This window comes from Haliaeetus albicilla, chromosome 4 (genome assembly GCF_947461875.1).
Source record: "Haliaeetus albicilla chromosome 4, bHalAlb1.1, whole genome shotgun sequence".
Taxonomy (NCBI): Eukaryota; Metazoa; Chordata; class Aves; order Accipitriformes; family Accipitridae; genus Haliaeetus; species Haliaeetus albicilla.
The window spans coordinates 35,785,006-35,803,414 of record NC_091486.1 but is presented as its reverse complement, the minus strand read 5'-3'; the positions used below and the strand labels follow the sequence as shown (position 1 = coordinate 35,803,414).

Below are 18,409 nucleotides of genomic sequence, written 5' to 3'. Positions count from 1 at the left end.
CTTGTAAAAGCTTGGGTTATTAGCACCTGTTTGTTCCTTTTTCTGTTATAGCCAGTTTAAAAGACGTAGGGGTTTTTTCCTAGATCAAAGTGCTTTTCCATTTTATGTCTTCATTTTATAGAAAAATGCTTTCCATACTGGCAAAAACTGTTACTATTTTTAAAAGGTACACGTAGTTCTAGTAAATGATATAAAGCATGATTTTTCAAGCAATGGGAAACAAGCAGAACGAGGACCATGTAAATCGTTATTTTTAGCTTATTCTCAGACATAAGACAGTCTATGAATTGAGCTGTTTTGCAAACTTTCTGACACAAACTTAGTTATTTGAAGTTCACCTATATGGGGAAGTGGTTGTTATCAAGAGCAAAGGATGAAAAATGCTTCTCTGTAACACAGCACAAGACTGCCATTACTTCAGTCACCAGACTAGACCCTGCTATGAAGACTGTTCTCAGGCTTTTGCTGAAAAAGGGAACAAAATCTGCTCATGTTATAATGCCTGGTCTATGAAGTAACATAGTCTTTGAAACCACATGTAAAGTGGGACTAAGGTATTATGGCCCATTTAAATTCTGCTGCTAACAGTGATGTTCATTGAAGCTCTAAACTATGTAAAACATTAGATGATACCCTACATTTGCTCTATCTAAAAAAACCTCTGCTGCATACTTGGGTGAATTAAAAAGCAAAACCAAAACACTGATCAGATCAGTACATATTAACTGGATATTGCTTAACCATAGTATTAAAAAAGATTCCTATTCTTATTATAGCTAAAATAAAGCTTTATTACAAAAAAAGGCCAACCTTTCTGTAACGTTAGTCTTGACTCAAGAATGTTAACATTGCCAAAGACAGTAATTAAAAAAAAACAAAACAAAACAAAAAAAAACCAGAAAAAGAAAAAAAAAAGCCCAAACTCCATACCATAGACATATTACCAGATAGGTGAATAGCAGATAGAAAACAGCACTCGGTTTAGGAGTGCATTTAGGTATATCTGTCTTGACCCTTGTACAAATACCTTGGTGGCTGCCACAGGGAGTTAGGTGTTCCAATGTCTCACATCCTTTCTTTGGATGTAGCCTTAGCATCTGACACTCTTCTGGAGTCAGAATAACAGATGCACTTTTGAAACAGCTTCTCTATTGGCAGGCTGCCACTGCACAGTCCAACAGCAGGCAGGATTATAAAATAATATAAAATAGCCTAAAGTCACATCATCGTATCTGTACTGATAAAGACTCAAAATTTCCTCAAAGGAGAAAGTTACCTAGGTATAATTAAACATGCATTGCAGTGAGCTTCCTTTTGGAATACTTGCTGTGTGGGATAGCTGCGCTGCTTGCTCAGAGAGCCACCCATAACGCGATAGCGACTGAATCACCTGCTGCTTGTTATGTCCAACCAGTCCTTACCTGCAACAACAAAGCTTGTCTTCCCTCATTAATGCTTGAAGATTACAGCAGCTTCAATATGGCCTGAAGTGCAATTCCAGCTGGTTTATGATGCTTTCTATGACATTGGCACTTCAGGAAAAGCATGCAGCAAATGGAAAGCAAATAAGCTTACAAACAACAGGGAGACAGCTTCTCACTAGGAAAACAATCTCTTACAGGACACTGTCCTTAAAAAATAATGCGCTTACTCTTAATAAAAAAAAAAAAATTATATCTGTTCAATACTACAATCTGGTAATAGATCAAAGGAGATCTCTTGCCAGAGTTCTGCTGTATTTTTAATACATAATACTAACAAATATAAAAAATTCTTTACCTAAATAAAATTACATCTGTTTACTTATCATTAGATTACTCTAAGCTGTCCTATAGTCTTATAAATCCACTTACAGTGGCTTTCCAACTAAGTTGCCACTGATTCTTTGACCTGACTTTGTGTAATAAAGGCACTCCAGTATGGGACTGGCATACTTCGCAAAACCGTTTACTTCTATCTAGGAGTTAAAAATACATATGCTTTATATTTTCTCCAGGAAACGTAAGTATAGTCTGAGTGGGTACAATGTGACTGTCTTGATATTCTAATAATGGTTCAAAACACATTAACTGCAGCACAGCTTTGTAAAATTGATATTTCTGGAGTAAGACACATCAGTATTCCCAAATAAAACACACTACAATATATTTTTACAATATTTTTTCTGGAAAATATTTTCTTGTGGACCAAATAAAATTAAACTTACCATCTGCTTGTATGACTTTTATTTGATAAAAATGCACAGATTGGACAGGATCTTGTTACCGTGAGTTTGGGTAATTCCTGTTCACATAAATTTTGGAAGCAACTGAACATGCAAGTCAAAGTTTATTGATTCAGAAGTATACTCTTGCTAAAACGTTTTAAGTCCTTTTCAATCAGAGAAGGTATGATCCCTGCTTCCTGGGGATTACTGTGTTCTTAAATATAGTCGCTGAAGATTGCTCCTTTTGTACAAAAATAATTGAATGAACTAATTTTTTAAAAATAAAAATACTAATTGTTTAAGAATCTAAAACATATAACATTTTTAAAAAATAAGGGGCATGGTTTGCATTTCTTACAGAACCAGCATGAGGTAGAAATTCAAGTCAGATTTTCAGGATTACCCAAAAGGTATTAATGAAATCTCTCAACTGCTTTTGAAAATAAAATCAAGGACTGTCTCATAACAAAGTTGTACATGGTAACATTAACTCACAGCTGAAATTTTCACAATTTTATCTTAAAGATTCTAGTGACAAAGCAAGGTGCCATTTTTTCTTGATTTTGCTCTCCGTTTTGCTCACCTCTAATTCTTTGAAAGTCACTCTAGTAGTTCACCTTGATGTCTGAATTTCCTGGACTTTGTTTCCAGGCAACAGCTTCTAGGAAGGAAGGAGCCTTAAACCAGTGCAGACCATTACCGCCGGTAACAAAAACTGCCCAATGTTGAAAACTCCGTAACGGTTCTGCTGTAGCTCTGACTTTTTGATTCCCCAGTGTTGATTACTGGCTACATAATTTGAACAAAAGTTTTCTTCTTTTAGTCCCAGTGGTTCATCAGAGAGTCCAAAATTTGTATTTGTGACCTGCCTATAACTGTAGCAACAAGTAGGAAGAGATACTGATACATGATTTGATTAACCATAAAAAAGCATGCAGTCTTACTGTTGAAGAAAGATTAGTAGCGATGTGTTGCATGCACAATAGAAAAATTAATTTTATCCCCCCCCCAAAAGATTATACTTTTATCAAGGGGCTCTGGTTATGTCGTGTAACTTCAAGTATTATTAGTATCAGAACCCAGCAACCTTTAATGCACATACAACAAGGGGGTTTTGATGTATATTTAAATTTTGATTCCAACAAATACATTTGTTAGGATATGTTGTGTTAAAAACCTATATGATCCATGTAGCAGCAGATATTTCACCTTTTCCCCTATTATCTTCAGGACGTATTGCTGTGTTCCCCCTACTTTTCACAAATTTTCCACCCAGCAGGCAGGATGTTCATGGGCACAAGCAAATGGCAACTCAGACTAGTTGGTATAGATAAACTCCAGCCACTTGCAGTATTAGGGCCAGGCTGACCTCTACCACTAAAATCATTAGACAATCACTCACATCAACAGGAAATGTGCTGCTTAGTTTTCAGAGGAAGGTCTGAGACAGTTCTTTCTTTACCACTGTAAGACCAGGAAAAACTAGCAATTTTTGAAATAATGAAAAACTAATTCTGCAGTTCAATCAATCAAGCTTAATGGCATTTAAAAAATTTGGTTTTACAAGCAAGCAGAAGTGTGCTCCAGGCTCTGGCAATATTATGACATTTGAAACAATGTCTGCATCACATAGCAAGACTGAATACTGACCAAATGTTAAATCAATAGAACAATTCCTTGCTCTCAGACTAATAATGTGTTAGTCTGACCTTTTATTTAAAAGACTATTTAACACCATGCATTTAGCACGTCTTGCACTTTCCTTTGTAGCTCTGTTTTAAAGCTTTAAGTATATTTTATTTTCATTGTTTAGAGAAGAATCTAAGGCACAATCCCAAGTTAACAGATCAGTGACAGAGACAAGAACACAAAGGTCTCCTGACTTCTTGCTTATTAGGTCATCCCTTAACTATGCTCTCTCCCCAAAGGTTCCTCCTAAACTAAGAGTTGATGCAGAAATTAAATGTTAATCATTGTGTAAAGCAGTAAAAATAACAATTTGCCTTGAAGTAATTTTTCCCCTTATTAACCAGAGATATTATTATTTTGCCATTATGGCAGCATAACAAAAGAGCATGTTCCTGAATGCAAAAAATTAGACTTACAAATCCCGGGCTAGCTAAAAGAGTCTTGTCAAGCTTTATCATACTGCTATTAAATTTTATATCATAGAATTAAGCAGATGTATAAGATATCAATAGGCTTGATCTTTACAACTTGAGATCGTTGTTTCCCAATGGCTTAAAACAATCGTCCAGAAATTCATCACTGACTTCTTCTAGAGCAGCTGGCTTCCATCTGGGGGATTGGTCTTTGTCAGTCAGCACTGTCAGGTGGAGTATAAAAACACAAAAGTTATTTGTAGACTTCCTCTAATTAATATGACTTCAGATTGCATCCAGACAGACAACTACAGTGGATGCATGGGGGAGAAACATCAATATGCTCTGGAGAAGACAGTGGTTTTGTAACATATGTATTTCTACTCTAACAAAAATTCTTGAGTTGTGACCTGTCTAGAGACATATCTGGGAATTGCCTGATGATACAAGGAACAGTGAATCACTTCAGAAGTAGCCCAAGCTTTGAAGGAATAGACCTGACATTAGTGCTTTCTGTTGGACCTACTACTCTTGCCTGACTTCTGCTTTTTCATGTGAAACTGGGAACAGTGCATGATGCTCCTTTTGTACAAGGACTTCCACACCTCTGTGCAAAATCTGATTCTTTGTAGAGTATAGGAGATGACTCAAAGTAGGTGTTAAATGCCTAATGCTAATTGAAACACATCATAAAAACTAATAATGAAATAATTGATGAGGAAAGAGTAAAGCAGAGTATCTTTGTGGGAGAATCAAGTATATCTATGTGTAAATACTGACAGATACTGCAGACATATGTAGATTTAACTGTGAAGATTTGTATAATCTTAGCACATATACTTTACCCTGTATCCTGGAAAATATGCCACTGAAGATAAAATCATCAGTGAATGAATGGCAAGTAAAAGTATAACAAGAAAATATCAATTCTCAAAAAGCATTCCTTGTATCACGGGAATGTTGAAGGCATGTCAGCAAGAACAGCTGCACTAGCAAACAGTAATGAGACAAGAGTTTATTTGTGTGTAAGAATGACCAGTATGAATGGAATTCCAGAACATCCTTCTGAGCACCCTTCTGGCTCCAAGAAAACCCATAAAGGTGCTATTCAAAATGTGAAATTTTTATAATTAAAAAAGAACAGCTATAGTAACTGTGGCTCTCTGGGATGCACTGACTAGCCAACATCCCTCCTCAACACACATTCCCTTCAGATTTGTGATATCAGCAACTGATTTGGAGATGCACCTGTGTCCTGGGAGACCTCCTGACCAACACAGCCCACAGCATATAAGGGAGGATGGGCAGGAAGCATCTCTCAAGTGCTGCTGCTAGGAATGGAATTTGGTTGTTTGTTTGACAAAGAGTTCAGAGTAGGATGATTCTAAAGGTGTGTGGACAGAAGACACTCACAGAGACTAGATATTTTGAAGAATAACAGCTGGTTTTTTGGTAAGTTTTCATGTCTTTCTAAACAGACTTCATTATTGGTGACTAAACTAGAACAACCCAGGATCAGAAATGTGCAAAGGAGTTGGATTTTAAGTTCAGCGGAAAGAATGCCTACCTAAAGACTGTGTCTTATCAAAAGACAGGTGTTATGGCAGCTTGTGGTAAAAAATGTGTCTTGAAAATTTCTTTTTAACTTCTACCTCTAGAGCTAACACTTGGAAAATGCCTAGAAAATAAATACCATTCAAGTGACAACTGCACTAATTACTATTTCTGTAGCTGAAGACATACAGCCACCACAACTCTTTAGTTTGCATCTCCAAAGAGAAAGGAGAATCAGAGCCCTGCATCTACTTACCTGCTAATACAGGACTAAGGACTCCTTGGATACAAATAAACACTAATTTTGAAAAGAAACCCATTATACAGATAGAAGCTGCAATTCCACAGAGAGTAGAATCCATGCAGGCAATTCTTTAAAACAAATATGCTGTAGAAAAGTGATTTTTACCAAGTCATTCAACTGGGTAACTTACTGAAAAGTTATGATCCTAGAAGTTAATTTTAAACATTGTGATGCAAAGCCATTGATTGGTTTGGGTCAAAATACATAATTGTCCCAAATCAACTTTATTTATTCTATTGGAGTAGTACTTACCTAATGATTTTCTTCAACATTAGTTGAAGTTCACAATCTGGCTAAAATAGTCTTAACTGTTATCCACAAAAGCCAACAATTACTAGAGATGCTTTAAACTGGGGGGGGGAAGTCCATGTATATACTACTACAGCTTCAACTCTGAAATACAGTAGTAATTGCTGATAATTCTCTACTGTGTAATCAAGTTAATCTTTCTGTTTGGATCTGTGGCCAGTTTTACTCTGGTGGATAAACTGAATGCTCATAATGGTCTCTCCAATGAAATCTTTAATCTTATATGAGTTAAAATAGTTGTTTTCTAATAGTGTTGTGAAAATATTCCCTTTCTGCATTAATTTCTGTATATTTTGTGTTTCTCCAGCTTGAGATATCAATCACTACACAAACGGAACAAAAATCCTGAAGACTTCTAAGGTAGGCTAAGGGAAGTTCATTAAGATAAAAGTAACTGAACATAGACATTGTATTAAGGGTTTGTTCTTGTGTTTTACCTTTAAAAAAAAAATCCAACCCCCTTCTGTTTAGTAGCAGTGACTTTATTGGACTTCAGTTAGTGTTCTGTTAGCTTAGCTTCATTCAGCACAGTCAAAACACTGATATTTCTAAGTACCTGAAGTTCTGTTAGTTGCAATGAAATCTACCTACCTACCTGCTGACTGCAGGGGGTTTGTGTGCCCAAGGTAAGGCTCACATCTGCCAGCTGCTAGCACTGCAGGAGACAAGGCAGAAGCCATATGGAAATAAGATCTTTGCAGGATCAGCAATACGTAGAAGGCCTTTACAATTCCATTTGAAGTGTACCTTTCTGCACAAATAGTTAGGAAGCTAATTTAAGAGATTTTTATCCCTTCAGGCTGCTGAGATTGTTGTCTACCTGGATGTGTTTGAGCACTGACTCCAAAAATGACTGCTTTTCTTATGCAGTAAGAATTAAAAAAAACCAAAATTCTCGGAAATTACTCAGAGCTATGCATTTCTTAGTTTATGTATTATTCTATAAATCAAGGTGAAAAATGGATACCTAAAGTGTTCAAAGACCACATTTACCATTATATGGGAAAATGTTGATGAAATGTGATCTGTGTATTTCATGCCTTGAGGGTTTTGGTTTTCCTGTAGTGGCTCCAATCACAAGAATCATAAATGGGGAAGACTGTTTGCCAGCAGATTTTTCAGTCTGGTTGAAAGAAAACTGGCTAAAAGAAAAATGAAATTTTGACCTCAGGTCAAAGCAGGTTTAAAAAGCTTTTAAACAAACTACTTCCCTAGCATGCCTATTAAAATTATGGTTTGAAGCAGATAAAAGCTGTTATTAAAACCTGACCTATGGCCACTGTTGCTGAAAAACAATCTTCAAAAACTAAAATCTCATTATTATATCTTTACTTTGTGGTAGATCCTCTTGTGGTAGACAGGGTCAACAGCTGTCTCTTAAATGCTTGGAATGTAATGTTTTAATAAAGAAAAAGCTAATACTTAAATCAACATTTTTATCATTTTTATTTTTATCCACTATGGTTGATCCTGTAAATACTTAATAGTCTTACTTCCTGTTAAAAAGGATGCTCAGTACATTGTTCGATAATGATTTTTGATATTAGACCCAACTACAAAAGTGATCTTTATCTTGAGTGAGAATCTTCACCACTCTTAAACAAGAGAAACAATTTTAAGATGATAAAACTGAGGACAAGATAACATGCAGCAATCGGAGAGAAAAAGTACTTCAAGAACAAATTATTATTCTTAGCAATCCCCTTAGTGCAGCTGGATCTCTGGTGGTGGGGTGTTTTTTTTTCCTTCCCCTGATAGAGTTAAGCCTTCGCTACATCATCCTATGTAAAAGAAAGCTTCCCAGCTGCTGTTCTTGCAGCTTCTTTCTTTACAAGCAGTTTGTGTAATTTACTGGCCATACTGACAAGTGATTTGCTTTTGTCCTCTACCGCATCCCCGCATGATTTAATGACCTTGTGCATTACAAGTGAGAATTTGGTTTGGTGTTCATCTGACTCTCAGACTTTGAGTTTCTCACTTCCTGAATAACTACATTTCAGCAGCTTATATGGTGATTTAGAATATATCTTAAAAAGAATATTCTTAGGATATCTTTGTCCCCATTACCAACATAATGAAAACTATGTACTTCTCAACATATGTGGTAAATTCTTCAGAGGACTCTCTGCTAATAAGTGCTGAAGATTAATTAAGATTGGAAACTTTTTCCATGCTGTACAAACAAACTTTGCATCTCTTACCCCAGGCTATCTTTAATACAGTATTACTAATAGTGAACACAAACTAATATCCACTACTCAAGTGGATTTTAAACTACTTTAAAAAGACAGATATCTGTGTGAATTAAAAGCCAGGTTCCCTCAACCCCAAAGAGTTATTCATCCAAATGTCTTGTACTGTAAGCTCCTTGGAAAAGGAAATGCGTCTTTGTTTCATCTTGTGCTGAATAGTACAAAAATAATTATTACAGTTTCTAACAGATGTGACACTGGGTTTGACAAACTGCATAGTGAATCAGCAGTAGAATCAAGGACAGAATATAAGTCTGTCCCCGAGATGAACTTGCTGAGCTGCTGCTCTACTTTTACCACTACCTATCTTGACCAATGCCTTAAAATGCTGAATTATTTAACATTAAGCTTATATATATAGTTTTTTAATAGTAAGAAAGATACCTCTATACAGAGATATTTTGGACATAGGTGAAAGTAGTCTCTGTTCTAACAATTTTCTGCACAAACAGTTGTTCTTGTCTTTGAGTCTTAAACCATCTTACAGCTGGCTGAACCAGCTATGTGACAACACTAAATCTGGACACACAAATGATACAGGTAGCTACTCGCTACTGTCAGTGTTAAATATATTTTGAACTTTCCCAATTAACTTCTGAAACCTTTTCATGGTGCTGCATTACCAGGTGGATAAATAATGTTAGGAAACTGAGATTATGCATGGCTGTTACACTTTGGAACAAATAATAAATTTTGGCCATACAGCAGTCCAATAAGCAAAAACTGTAGTAAGCTGGCAAGTGTTCTCTGGGCTGTTGCTGCATGCACTTTTCTTATCTCCAGAGAAGCAACACAACAGTGAGTTTGCATATTAAGGTTGAGAAATGTTTTTGGTGTGCATGCTTACCTGCTCGAACCCCTTCATAGAAGTCATGGCCTCTCTGAAAGATTTAAAAAAAAAAAAAAAAAAAAGGCTATAACATGACAGATTCTATTTATCCCATCTCTCCCTATCCCACTTCTGCTTGAAATGCAAGTTTTCAAGATTCAGTTAAATCCCACTTGTACTGTTCTCATCTAGTCCTACTTTCTCTTTACTTATTAAACAGCTCTATATCCTCTTGCTTAAATGCAGCCACAGCTCTTAAAATCAGTCTGAACTGTAGTTAATCAGCCCACTTTTATGCAATGTAAGTCCTCTCTGTGTTACATCTCATAGATTTTTCTAAGGAGTTTTGCATGATGGGGGCTAAGGTGTATAGGATCAGAAATTCTTCAGAGTAGGGCCATTCTTCAGGAATTGTGATGTATTCTGCAAACTTGAAACACTTTGCAGTTAAATGGAATCCTGGAAAGATCCAGTTATTTTTTATAAAAGTAAACATAGCATTTCAATCCCTAAGGATGCTTCACTAGCAATGGAGACATAATACTAGTTTCAGGAAAGATACAGCAAGGATTCTGTCAGGCACTAAAACGTAGCAGAATTAGATAAATTTTAACATATATTTTTTTAAAGCATTTACTTTAACCATCACAAATCATTTAATCAGACACACAAAAATCTTATTTTAAAATGTGACAAAGCTAATAATAATGATACCATGGGGAAGCTTTTTGAGGAATTCATTCAGATAATTCAGTTAGCAACTCTGTTCTACTGAAAGGGTCACTTCCTCATATGTTATCCAAGTACTCAGACCTTACTACAAATAGTACTAAAACTTCTTGTTTTCTTTAATAGATTTATCACAGCACTCCTGAAAGGCAATGATACACAAGTATTCCCATCCTGATGGGAACTGAGGCAATGAGAACTAAGTAATTTAAATAGGAAATCTGTTCAAGAACACCAGGTTTAAAATATGGTCCAAATACAAAACTTTCTATATTGTAACATTATCATAGTTTTCTTAACAAAAGCCCTCTACCATTCCCATCTGACCATCATTAATGTAGTCTCCTTCAAGTTGCATATAAAGACATAGAACTGGAAGAAAGAAAGTGACAGCCTAACAAACACACAAAGATACTGAAAATAAAAACCTATAAATTGTGAGCCCTTGATGTAATCTATATAAAACTTAGTCTCTGACGGACTTGCTACCCATCTGTGGCTGGAAAGAGACAAAAGGCTCAGCTGTTTGCTTACCATGCATGCTTGGCTCAGTCTGTACTCCATCATGAGTACATCTTGTAAGCTCATGGAAGCTCCTTCTCTGAGCTGTCGGAGAGTCATCTTTAAGGATGTAGGTGACATCTTATTAATAGTCTGAGGAAGACATTAACAATTACTTTTATTCTCTTCAATTTAGACACATTTGTAAGTCTGTCTTTTTTGCATTTTTAACTTTGTGAAGTAAATGATGGCACTCTTTCCTTGAGCTTACTTATGTGATACCTATTCCTTCTGCTCCCTCCCACCCTGCTGTCACACTAAATGAACTTACTTGCATAAACTTTTATCAGCAAGATCTCTGGGATGTATGCCATGACTTGTGGAAAGCCTAGAACTCCTAAGGTTGCATAATTTATGATCAAATTACTACTAGCTAGAGAACCTAATGCAGTGTGAAAGCCATTTCCAAACAGATTCTTTTGAGAAGTGAAGGCAACAGTTACAAGCAATTATACTCCATTTTTAATATAATATATATAATCTGAATTGCTCTTAGACGTTACTGACATTGTAGCTGATATTAGTATTGTACAGCATTTAAGTTTTATTTGGTACAATAGTCAGAGTAGTAAGGTAATAGTGAAATTAGCCACAAACTTTAAGTAGTTGCTTTATGATCATCTGCAAAGACTAGACAATATACTAAGAAGAAAATTGTGGAAGAAAAAAAATATTAAAAGAAATCAAATATAAATGCGTATTTGTCCAGGTGTCCTGTCTGGGATCAACAGATACTGCAGCAATTTAGTCCTACATTGCTCCACTGATAGGAAGCCTGGAGGTCTTGCCCTCCTTTTGACAGAGCTACAGGCTATAAATATTATGCAACAGACAGGATCTGTTCAAGGCACACAAACAAATGCTGTAAATCTGGCTCTCATGACTATCCTTCAATTAACAGCATGCCAGTAAACAGTAGGGGGAGGTGGGGAGAAAGACAAAAACCTAGTAAAGAAAACAGAACTGAGCTTTAAAGCTTTCAGGGTTGTGGGGGAAAGGAGCTAAATCTTATTGTTGCTGATCTTTGTTTTCTTGCTCTAAACAAGACTCTTCTTCCCCTGTAAACTCAACTGAAAACTCTGTATTATTCACAGTACAATAGACATTTCCTGTTAATTAGGACATTTTTACCACTACTGAAAAGTGGCAGATGGTAGGATTTGCCTCTTTACGTTATTTTCTTTGTAGACATTACACTCCTTACCCACAGACTGAAATGGCAGGTTTCCAGTCATGAACATTAACGTTTTTTCTGCTCCCAATTACTCTTCATCCCTCTCCAGACACCAGCTGATACAGGAGTGACCCATTTTGCCTAGTTAAGCTGGAAAACATGCAATTGCTATACAAGCAGGAGGCTGTGCAATTGTACCTTAAAAGCTCTGGCTCTGTCATTCTGTTATTTGCATGTTGACCGCTTCACTTGAGAGAGAAGCTGGTTTAGAAAGAACTAATGCTGGCTCAAACTGTCAACGTTTCCTGAGTTCTGGTAAAGCTCTCTAACAATGAGCTGCCTTTCAGCGGATAAAGAAACCAGCTATACCGCTACACATCACTATGTAGGTCTCAGATGGATAGCAACTCTTAACTAGACCCCTTATTTTCCATAATGTGCTGGCTTTACCTTTGAACTGGACCTTTTCTCCTTTGAGTTTCACATTTTGTCATCTAGATTAGAAAGGCTTTGCTCAGACCAGGTTAAACGGCATGCACAGTGCAACCAGATGGCTCCCTAGGTGAAACAGTAATGGTGAGTTCCTTCTGGTCAAAGCAAGCACTAAAATCAGGAAGATCTGAAAACAGCACTTAACTAGTCTAGTGCATCCAGCAGCTGCCTTATCATGGCATATCAATGAGGTTGAAGGTGGAGGAGGCACTGCCATAAATCAAGCTCAAGGAAGAGGAATAAGGCAAGAAAATGGGTAGGTGTAATTGCAGAAAAATGAGTCACCAGTGTATCTATAAATAAATTATCCGTACAAAGAGGAGGAGGGGATCGGTGCTAGGGAACAAGCCTGAAAAGGAAATAGGATAGGCTGAAGTGTGGAGTATTAAAATGCAAAGAAATCTTCATAGAAATATTTGACATCTATTCCAGTTTCTTTGAAACCATCTTGATTTCAACATAATCCTGAAAGCTACAAGCTGAATTTGCAATAGACCCAAATTCCAAAAAGATGTTATCTTTTTGGTGACTGAATTAAGTGGCACTGACTCAGTGGAGTCCCTTACAAGAAAAACAGCTGGAATAGTGGCTGCACCTTTTGTTTCCAATGCCCATTAAAGCTTCTGACCTGAACTGCTGAGGGTCCTTGAAGGAGGCTTTCTTTAACTTAAAAACAAACAAAAAAAACCTCCCAGAGGTCCAGTGTATTACTTCCCTTGCAATAGATGAAGATACCCATCACCTACTTCCTGAAATACCAAAGCATTTTTTCATCCATACCAGACAATGGTTCTGGATGAGCTTTGACAAAATATGAGTACCTAGCCAAAGCATCACAGGAAACCTACTTAAGGACAGTTATATCACTCTTATTGGTCTGCTAACAGTTTCAGAATGCTTCTTTACTTGAATTCAACCCTACCAAGATATCATCCAGCTTTGTTCCTGTAATCTCTCGCACCCACTTGCTGCATATCCATTTAAAGTTTCAGGAGCTAGTGTCTGCATCCCAGCCTGACCAGTGGATGTAGTCAAGGTGTCTTGTAATTCTTAGTCTCTGCAGTGTCTTCCACACTATACTAGAAGTCATTCAGTAACAATGAAGGCTATTAAATCATGAAGTGTCAGTGCTCAGAAGGTGTGCTGTCCTGCCAAAAACAGCTATAAGAAAGCATCATGTGAAAACCAAGTCAAACATCTGATGCTTTTCAGATTTTGACCCCGCATGCTTACTTCATCCAATTAGAAGTGGTATTCTGTCACTCAGATTAAAGCTTTTTGGCTCCTGTAAATCCTGAAAACAAAGTAATGCTATAAAAGGTTTTAAAAATTATTTTATTATGAGTTCAAAATGTTAGTAGTCTAGCTTTCTACCTATTTGTAACTGGGCTCAAAATGTGATTTAAATCATGAAGCCATTCTCAAGTAGAATTTTAACAACTTTACATTCTTCTTATTCATGCAAATCACTTTAGTATCAGATACATGAAAGCCTGCCAAGCAGGCATGTTCTGAAAGTAAAAAGCAGAAGTACTGTAGATTGAACAGAACCAGATACCTGGGATAGCACAGCTCACAGCATACTTGGATTATAGCAGAACTAGTAGTTCCATTTTATTAACACTAAAAGGTATCTGCATGTCCAAGGTGTGGATGTGCTAAGGTGTACCTCCAAATTAGGGTATTTGTATTAGACTTTCAGTTAGGGCTTATTCCACAGGCTTACTAATACATTTCATAATAAATACAGAGGGAAACAAAGAAAATAAGCATACACGTTGCTGCCACTGAATCCTTTACAGTCTCTATATTTTTCATTTGAACATGCTGTTGTTCCTGTACCTGGACACTAAAGTAAAACCTTGGTTTCACAAAGTAACAGGAAACTATCGTCTATGGATTTACTCTTGGTACTGTGATACTACCGATGAGGAAAATGACTTGCTTCACAAAAGTCAGCAAACTGCTGTCAATGATAATGTCTGATAATATCAGACTGTCATGGTTTTACTACATGTTCCCTGCTCTAACCAGTTCTTTGAACTCCACTCCTCTGAGCCATGTGACAGCAGGCCAGTGCTCTGTCTGTAGGTGGTATAAAATGCTCAACTGCCAGGGTGCAAGCTACCATTCTTCCTCCAGCTACAATTAAGTTTAATTACAATTCTACTTCCCTAGTAAAACAGCACCTCCAGTTTAACTGGCAAGCATTTCCTGGAGAAAGCCAGATTTATACCTGAATTCCTTTTTAAATTTTTTCCCCCACAAGTACATTTTCCTTCTTCGGTTTTGTGGATCTTTCACAGAAGAAATTAAGTATTTGATCCTGCAAGCTTACTTAATCCTACTGCTTAGTACAGAATGTGTGCTGTTAGAAACTTGTCTGAAACTTAAGTACTTGTTCACATTAATAAGCCTTGCATCTGCTAAAAAATGTGTTTGGTTTTGTTTGTTTTCTTCCCCCCCCCCCCCCCCCCCCCAAATTTCTGTATGGACAGAAGCAACTCATTAGCACAGTCTCATCTCCTCAATAGAAGAGGCAACAGACAATTGTTGAGGAACTTCTGTTGACTCCAAGGGCAGTCGTTCATTTACAAATTATAAGAAAGAAAAAAAGCTGCTATAAAGTCCTATTAAAGACATGAAATAAGAAAACCGAAGAAGCAACAAAAGAGCCGTTTTTTTGTTCAGGAATTAAAAAAAAAAATCAGTTACATGAAATCATAACTTTGAAGTAGATGACATAGTTTTAAGTTCTAAATTAAAAATAGGAAACAAAGGTACACCCCTAAACAACAAGGAACAAGAACTTTGGTTTTTTTAGTAGGAGAGATCTGAGTTATGAGGTTGCAGATGAAGGAAGCAAGTTCAGCAGGTTTGGGTAACTAGAGCAAATGTGGCAGAACAAACTGTCTTGTTAACATATTTCAGTAACAAAGTATTTCCAGACTCCTTGTGTATTTTGTAGTAGAAACTGTATTTTGAACAAAGCACCCTTTAAAGGCTATATGCTATTTTAAAAAGTTCCACTAGGTCTGATTATGTTTTAAAGTGCCATAAAATTGTACGAAATTAACTTAGGCAAAGGTATATGCAAGTAATTTTTTATTGTTTTCAACCTCCACTGCAACTAATCAATATAATACCCCTGCAGAATTATATTAAACTTTATAAAATCTACAAATAACATACTGCCTTGTAACTCATTACTGAGTCACCAATAATACTGAGTAACTCAATAAGAGCCACCAAAAGTGACTGCTATTAACATGCTATCGGTCTCAACAAACCTTAATATAAGTACTTTCCCTGCCATCTATAACATAGGGAAAAAGTGAAGAACTGAATCATACAGCCTATATAGTTTGGGAGAAAACCATGATCATAGCCTATAGTAGAAATCAGGTCTACAAACACATAAAATGATTATTCTGGCACTACCTCATTTGACCAATTTATTCTATTAAATTTGAATACAAGCGGGCAAAAAAATTAGCTTTCTCTTTCATTCAGTTTTGCTTTTAGAATACATACGCTAAACTTCCTGCAGTGTACTAGGTGTACTGATTGGCACAAAGATAATTTTAAAACTTTCTTTCTCAAAAACTGTTTGAGAGTTCCAGTGACAAAATGTTAAATCTTTAATTAAGAACTAAAACCAAAAATGTATCTCTGTATCTGGGACAAGATGCCTAATGTTAATGATACTACATTATAAAATTATATTCATTCTGCTCAAACGAAAGTCCAAAGATGGTGGATGTTTTTATTTTATTACAAGAGCAGGATTTCTTCTGTGAGCTGTAATTAAAGTTAAACGAAAGCTTTTGTTGGAGAAATGCTTGTGTTCTATCCAATTAGTAGCTCCAAGACAAACTCTTACAAGGTACCTGAATACAGATACTTCAAAGGAAAAAGAGAAAATACACACACTACTTATAAATTAATATAAGTTGCTTCTTGCTTTTGAGGCTGAAGTGTGTATTATGTGGGTAGTATTACTGTACGTTTTTTGAGTAGTGACTACATCCAACACTTAGAAATGCATTAAAAAGATCAAAAAATGCTTTGTGATGATAAATTGCTTGCTGTTTACCCAAATGAGATTATCTGGAATGGAAAAAAAGAAAAAACCAATAATATTGCTCTGGCACTGTTTTATTCCAACCCTTGGCAATAAAATGAGAAGCTATAAAAGGAACCTTTGTCACCAACATCCCCCTGATCATGGGGAGGGGAAAAGGGAAAGGGAGTTTGTTTTTTTTACTAGATTATAATTTTATGCAACATATGATGGTATTCACATTGTGTCGTTTTACAGAGGAATAGTCTTGTCTGAGTAGAACTACTGCAATCCCACAGGACTATATGTAAGAACCTGAGGATCTCGGTCCAGTGTCCTACTGGTGTTATGTACTATTAGTTATGTTAATAAGGTGATTAAAGTCTGCCCCATGATAAGAAAGTAAAGAACCAGACTTAAAATATCTAACAAAAATAATATAGAAGACATTACCTCTAGCTGCTTAATGGCAAAAGGAGAACCATCTTGCTTTAATTTTTTAACAATTTCTTCCATACTATTTGCTGAAAAAAGACTAAAAGAAAAAAAAAGTTAGTAAATGAATTAACTGCTCCAGCCTTCCTCTTCCATATGAAGTGGTAGTAACACAGAAATTGGCAACAGTGTAACCAGCTGATTTGGCTTTTCTTAGCAATGTGTTCTCTGTTGTTCTGGTTTAAGTAATTCAGTTGACAGGCATCTCCTGTTCCTTTACAAATCTCTAGCATTTCAATAAACCTCACTTACAAACTCTGATATTTATAGAGAAACTTTAATTATTACCATTGGTCTTAGCTAAAGATTTGAAGTGTTATAAAAATACAGATATCAGCTCCATTCTACTGGTTTGGTGTCAACATCTATCATCTCTGAACTTAGTTACTGCCATCCTTCTTCAGAAGTTTTAGCTGCTGCTTATCACTCTCACTTATTTCTCCTTCCCTTTCTGAAATACAGAAGTTCCAAACAATCATACAAATGGCCTTATACCAATGAGTAAATGCGCTATGCAACATTTCCTGTCCAACTGAACAATTACTCTCACAAATCCCCAACCAAATGCTATAGAAAATGTTCATTTTAATATGCCATAGGGTAACTGCTTAATATAACAATGTATGAATCAGGCAAATATGCTCAAGTATTTAAAATACTGATGAGTGAAATATTTAATGAGCTTCAAATAAAGCTCCCTAAAGACAAAAAAGTTTAAATGACTGACTTGAATGTCATTTCTATCACCTTATCTGTGGAACACTCAAACTGTTACAGGATTTAACTTCATATTCTCTATCCAAAAGAATAAAAAAGAGGAAAAATTGCTGAATACCTGTTAATCTTCTCCATATGTTCATCAAGTACAAACTCCTTTTCTTGATCAACTTTGCTCTATTTAAGAAGCAAATACATATTGTACTTGGTTATTTTAGACTGAAAAGCTTATCACTGAAAAATTGCAATGACTTGTGTTACAGAAATATAATATTATAAATGAACATTTAATATTCATGACAGATTTTTAATGAATTACAATTTTGCAGTGTGTATAAATGAACTTGTCATTTTATCTTGCGAATGTTAAAGATGTCACGCATATTTGACTGGGTGGTTATCTTGTACACAAGTAATCATGATTATTCTATCAATAACTTTCTATCAAAAATGTTAAGAAAGCCAGTGTAGATACATCAACTCAAAAACCTGAGAATGTTTAAAAAAAAAGTTTTATTATCTTAAAAAAATATACAGGCATGTATATCTGTATTTAAAAAAAAGGACAAAAAATACATTTCTCTTCCTTATCTTTTCTCTGTCACTTTACGAAATTTTACTT

General features: G+C 35.8%; 1 protein-coding gene across 5 annotated transcripts in view; it reads right to left on the bottom strand.

Moving 5' to 3' along the window:
- Positions 1–1,931: 1,931 nt before the first annotated feature.
- Positions 1,932–18,409, bottom strand: part of HIBCH (3-hydroxyisobutyryl-CoA hydrolase) — a 49,597-nt gene continuing 33,119 nt past the window's right edge. Inside the window, exons 10-15 of one of the 5 annotated variants that reach the window (XM_069781896.1) lie at positions 17,906–17,964; positions 17,029–17,110; positions 10,820–10,939; positions 9,575–9,608; positions 7,071–7,130; positions 1,932–4,532 (exon numbers count right to left, since the gene is read on the bottom strand). In XM_069781896.1, the coding sequence (XP_069637997.1) occupies positions 4,417–4,532; positions 7,071–7,130; positions 9,575–9,608; positions 10,820–10,939; positions 17,029–17,110; positions 17,906–17,964 (471 nt within the window). In that variant the 3' untranslated portion in view covers positions 1,932–4,416. Of the gene's footprint in view, positions 4,533–6,221; positions 6,251–7,070; positions 7,131–9,574; positions 9,609–10,819; positions 10,940–17,028; positions 17,111–17,905; positions 17,965–18,409 lie in introns of those variants that run through there. The other 4 variants (XM_069781897.1, XM_069781898.1, XM_069781899.1 and 1 more) reach the window with 4 other exon arrangements.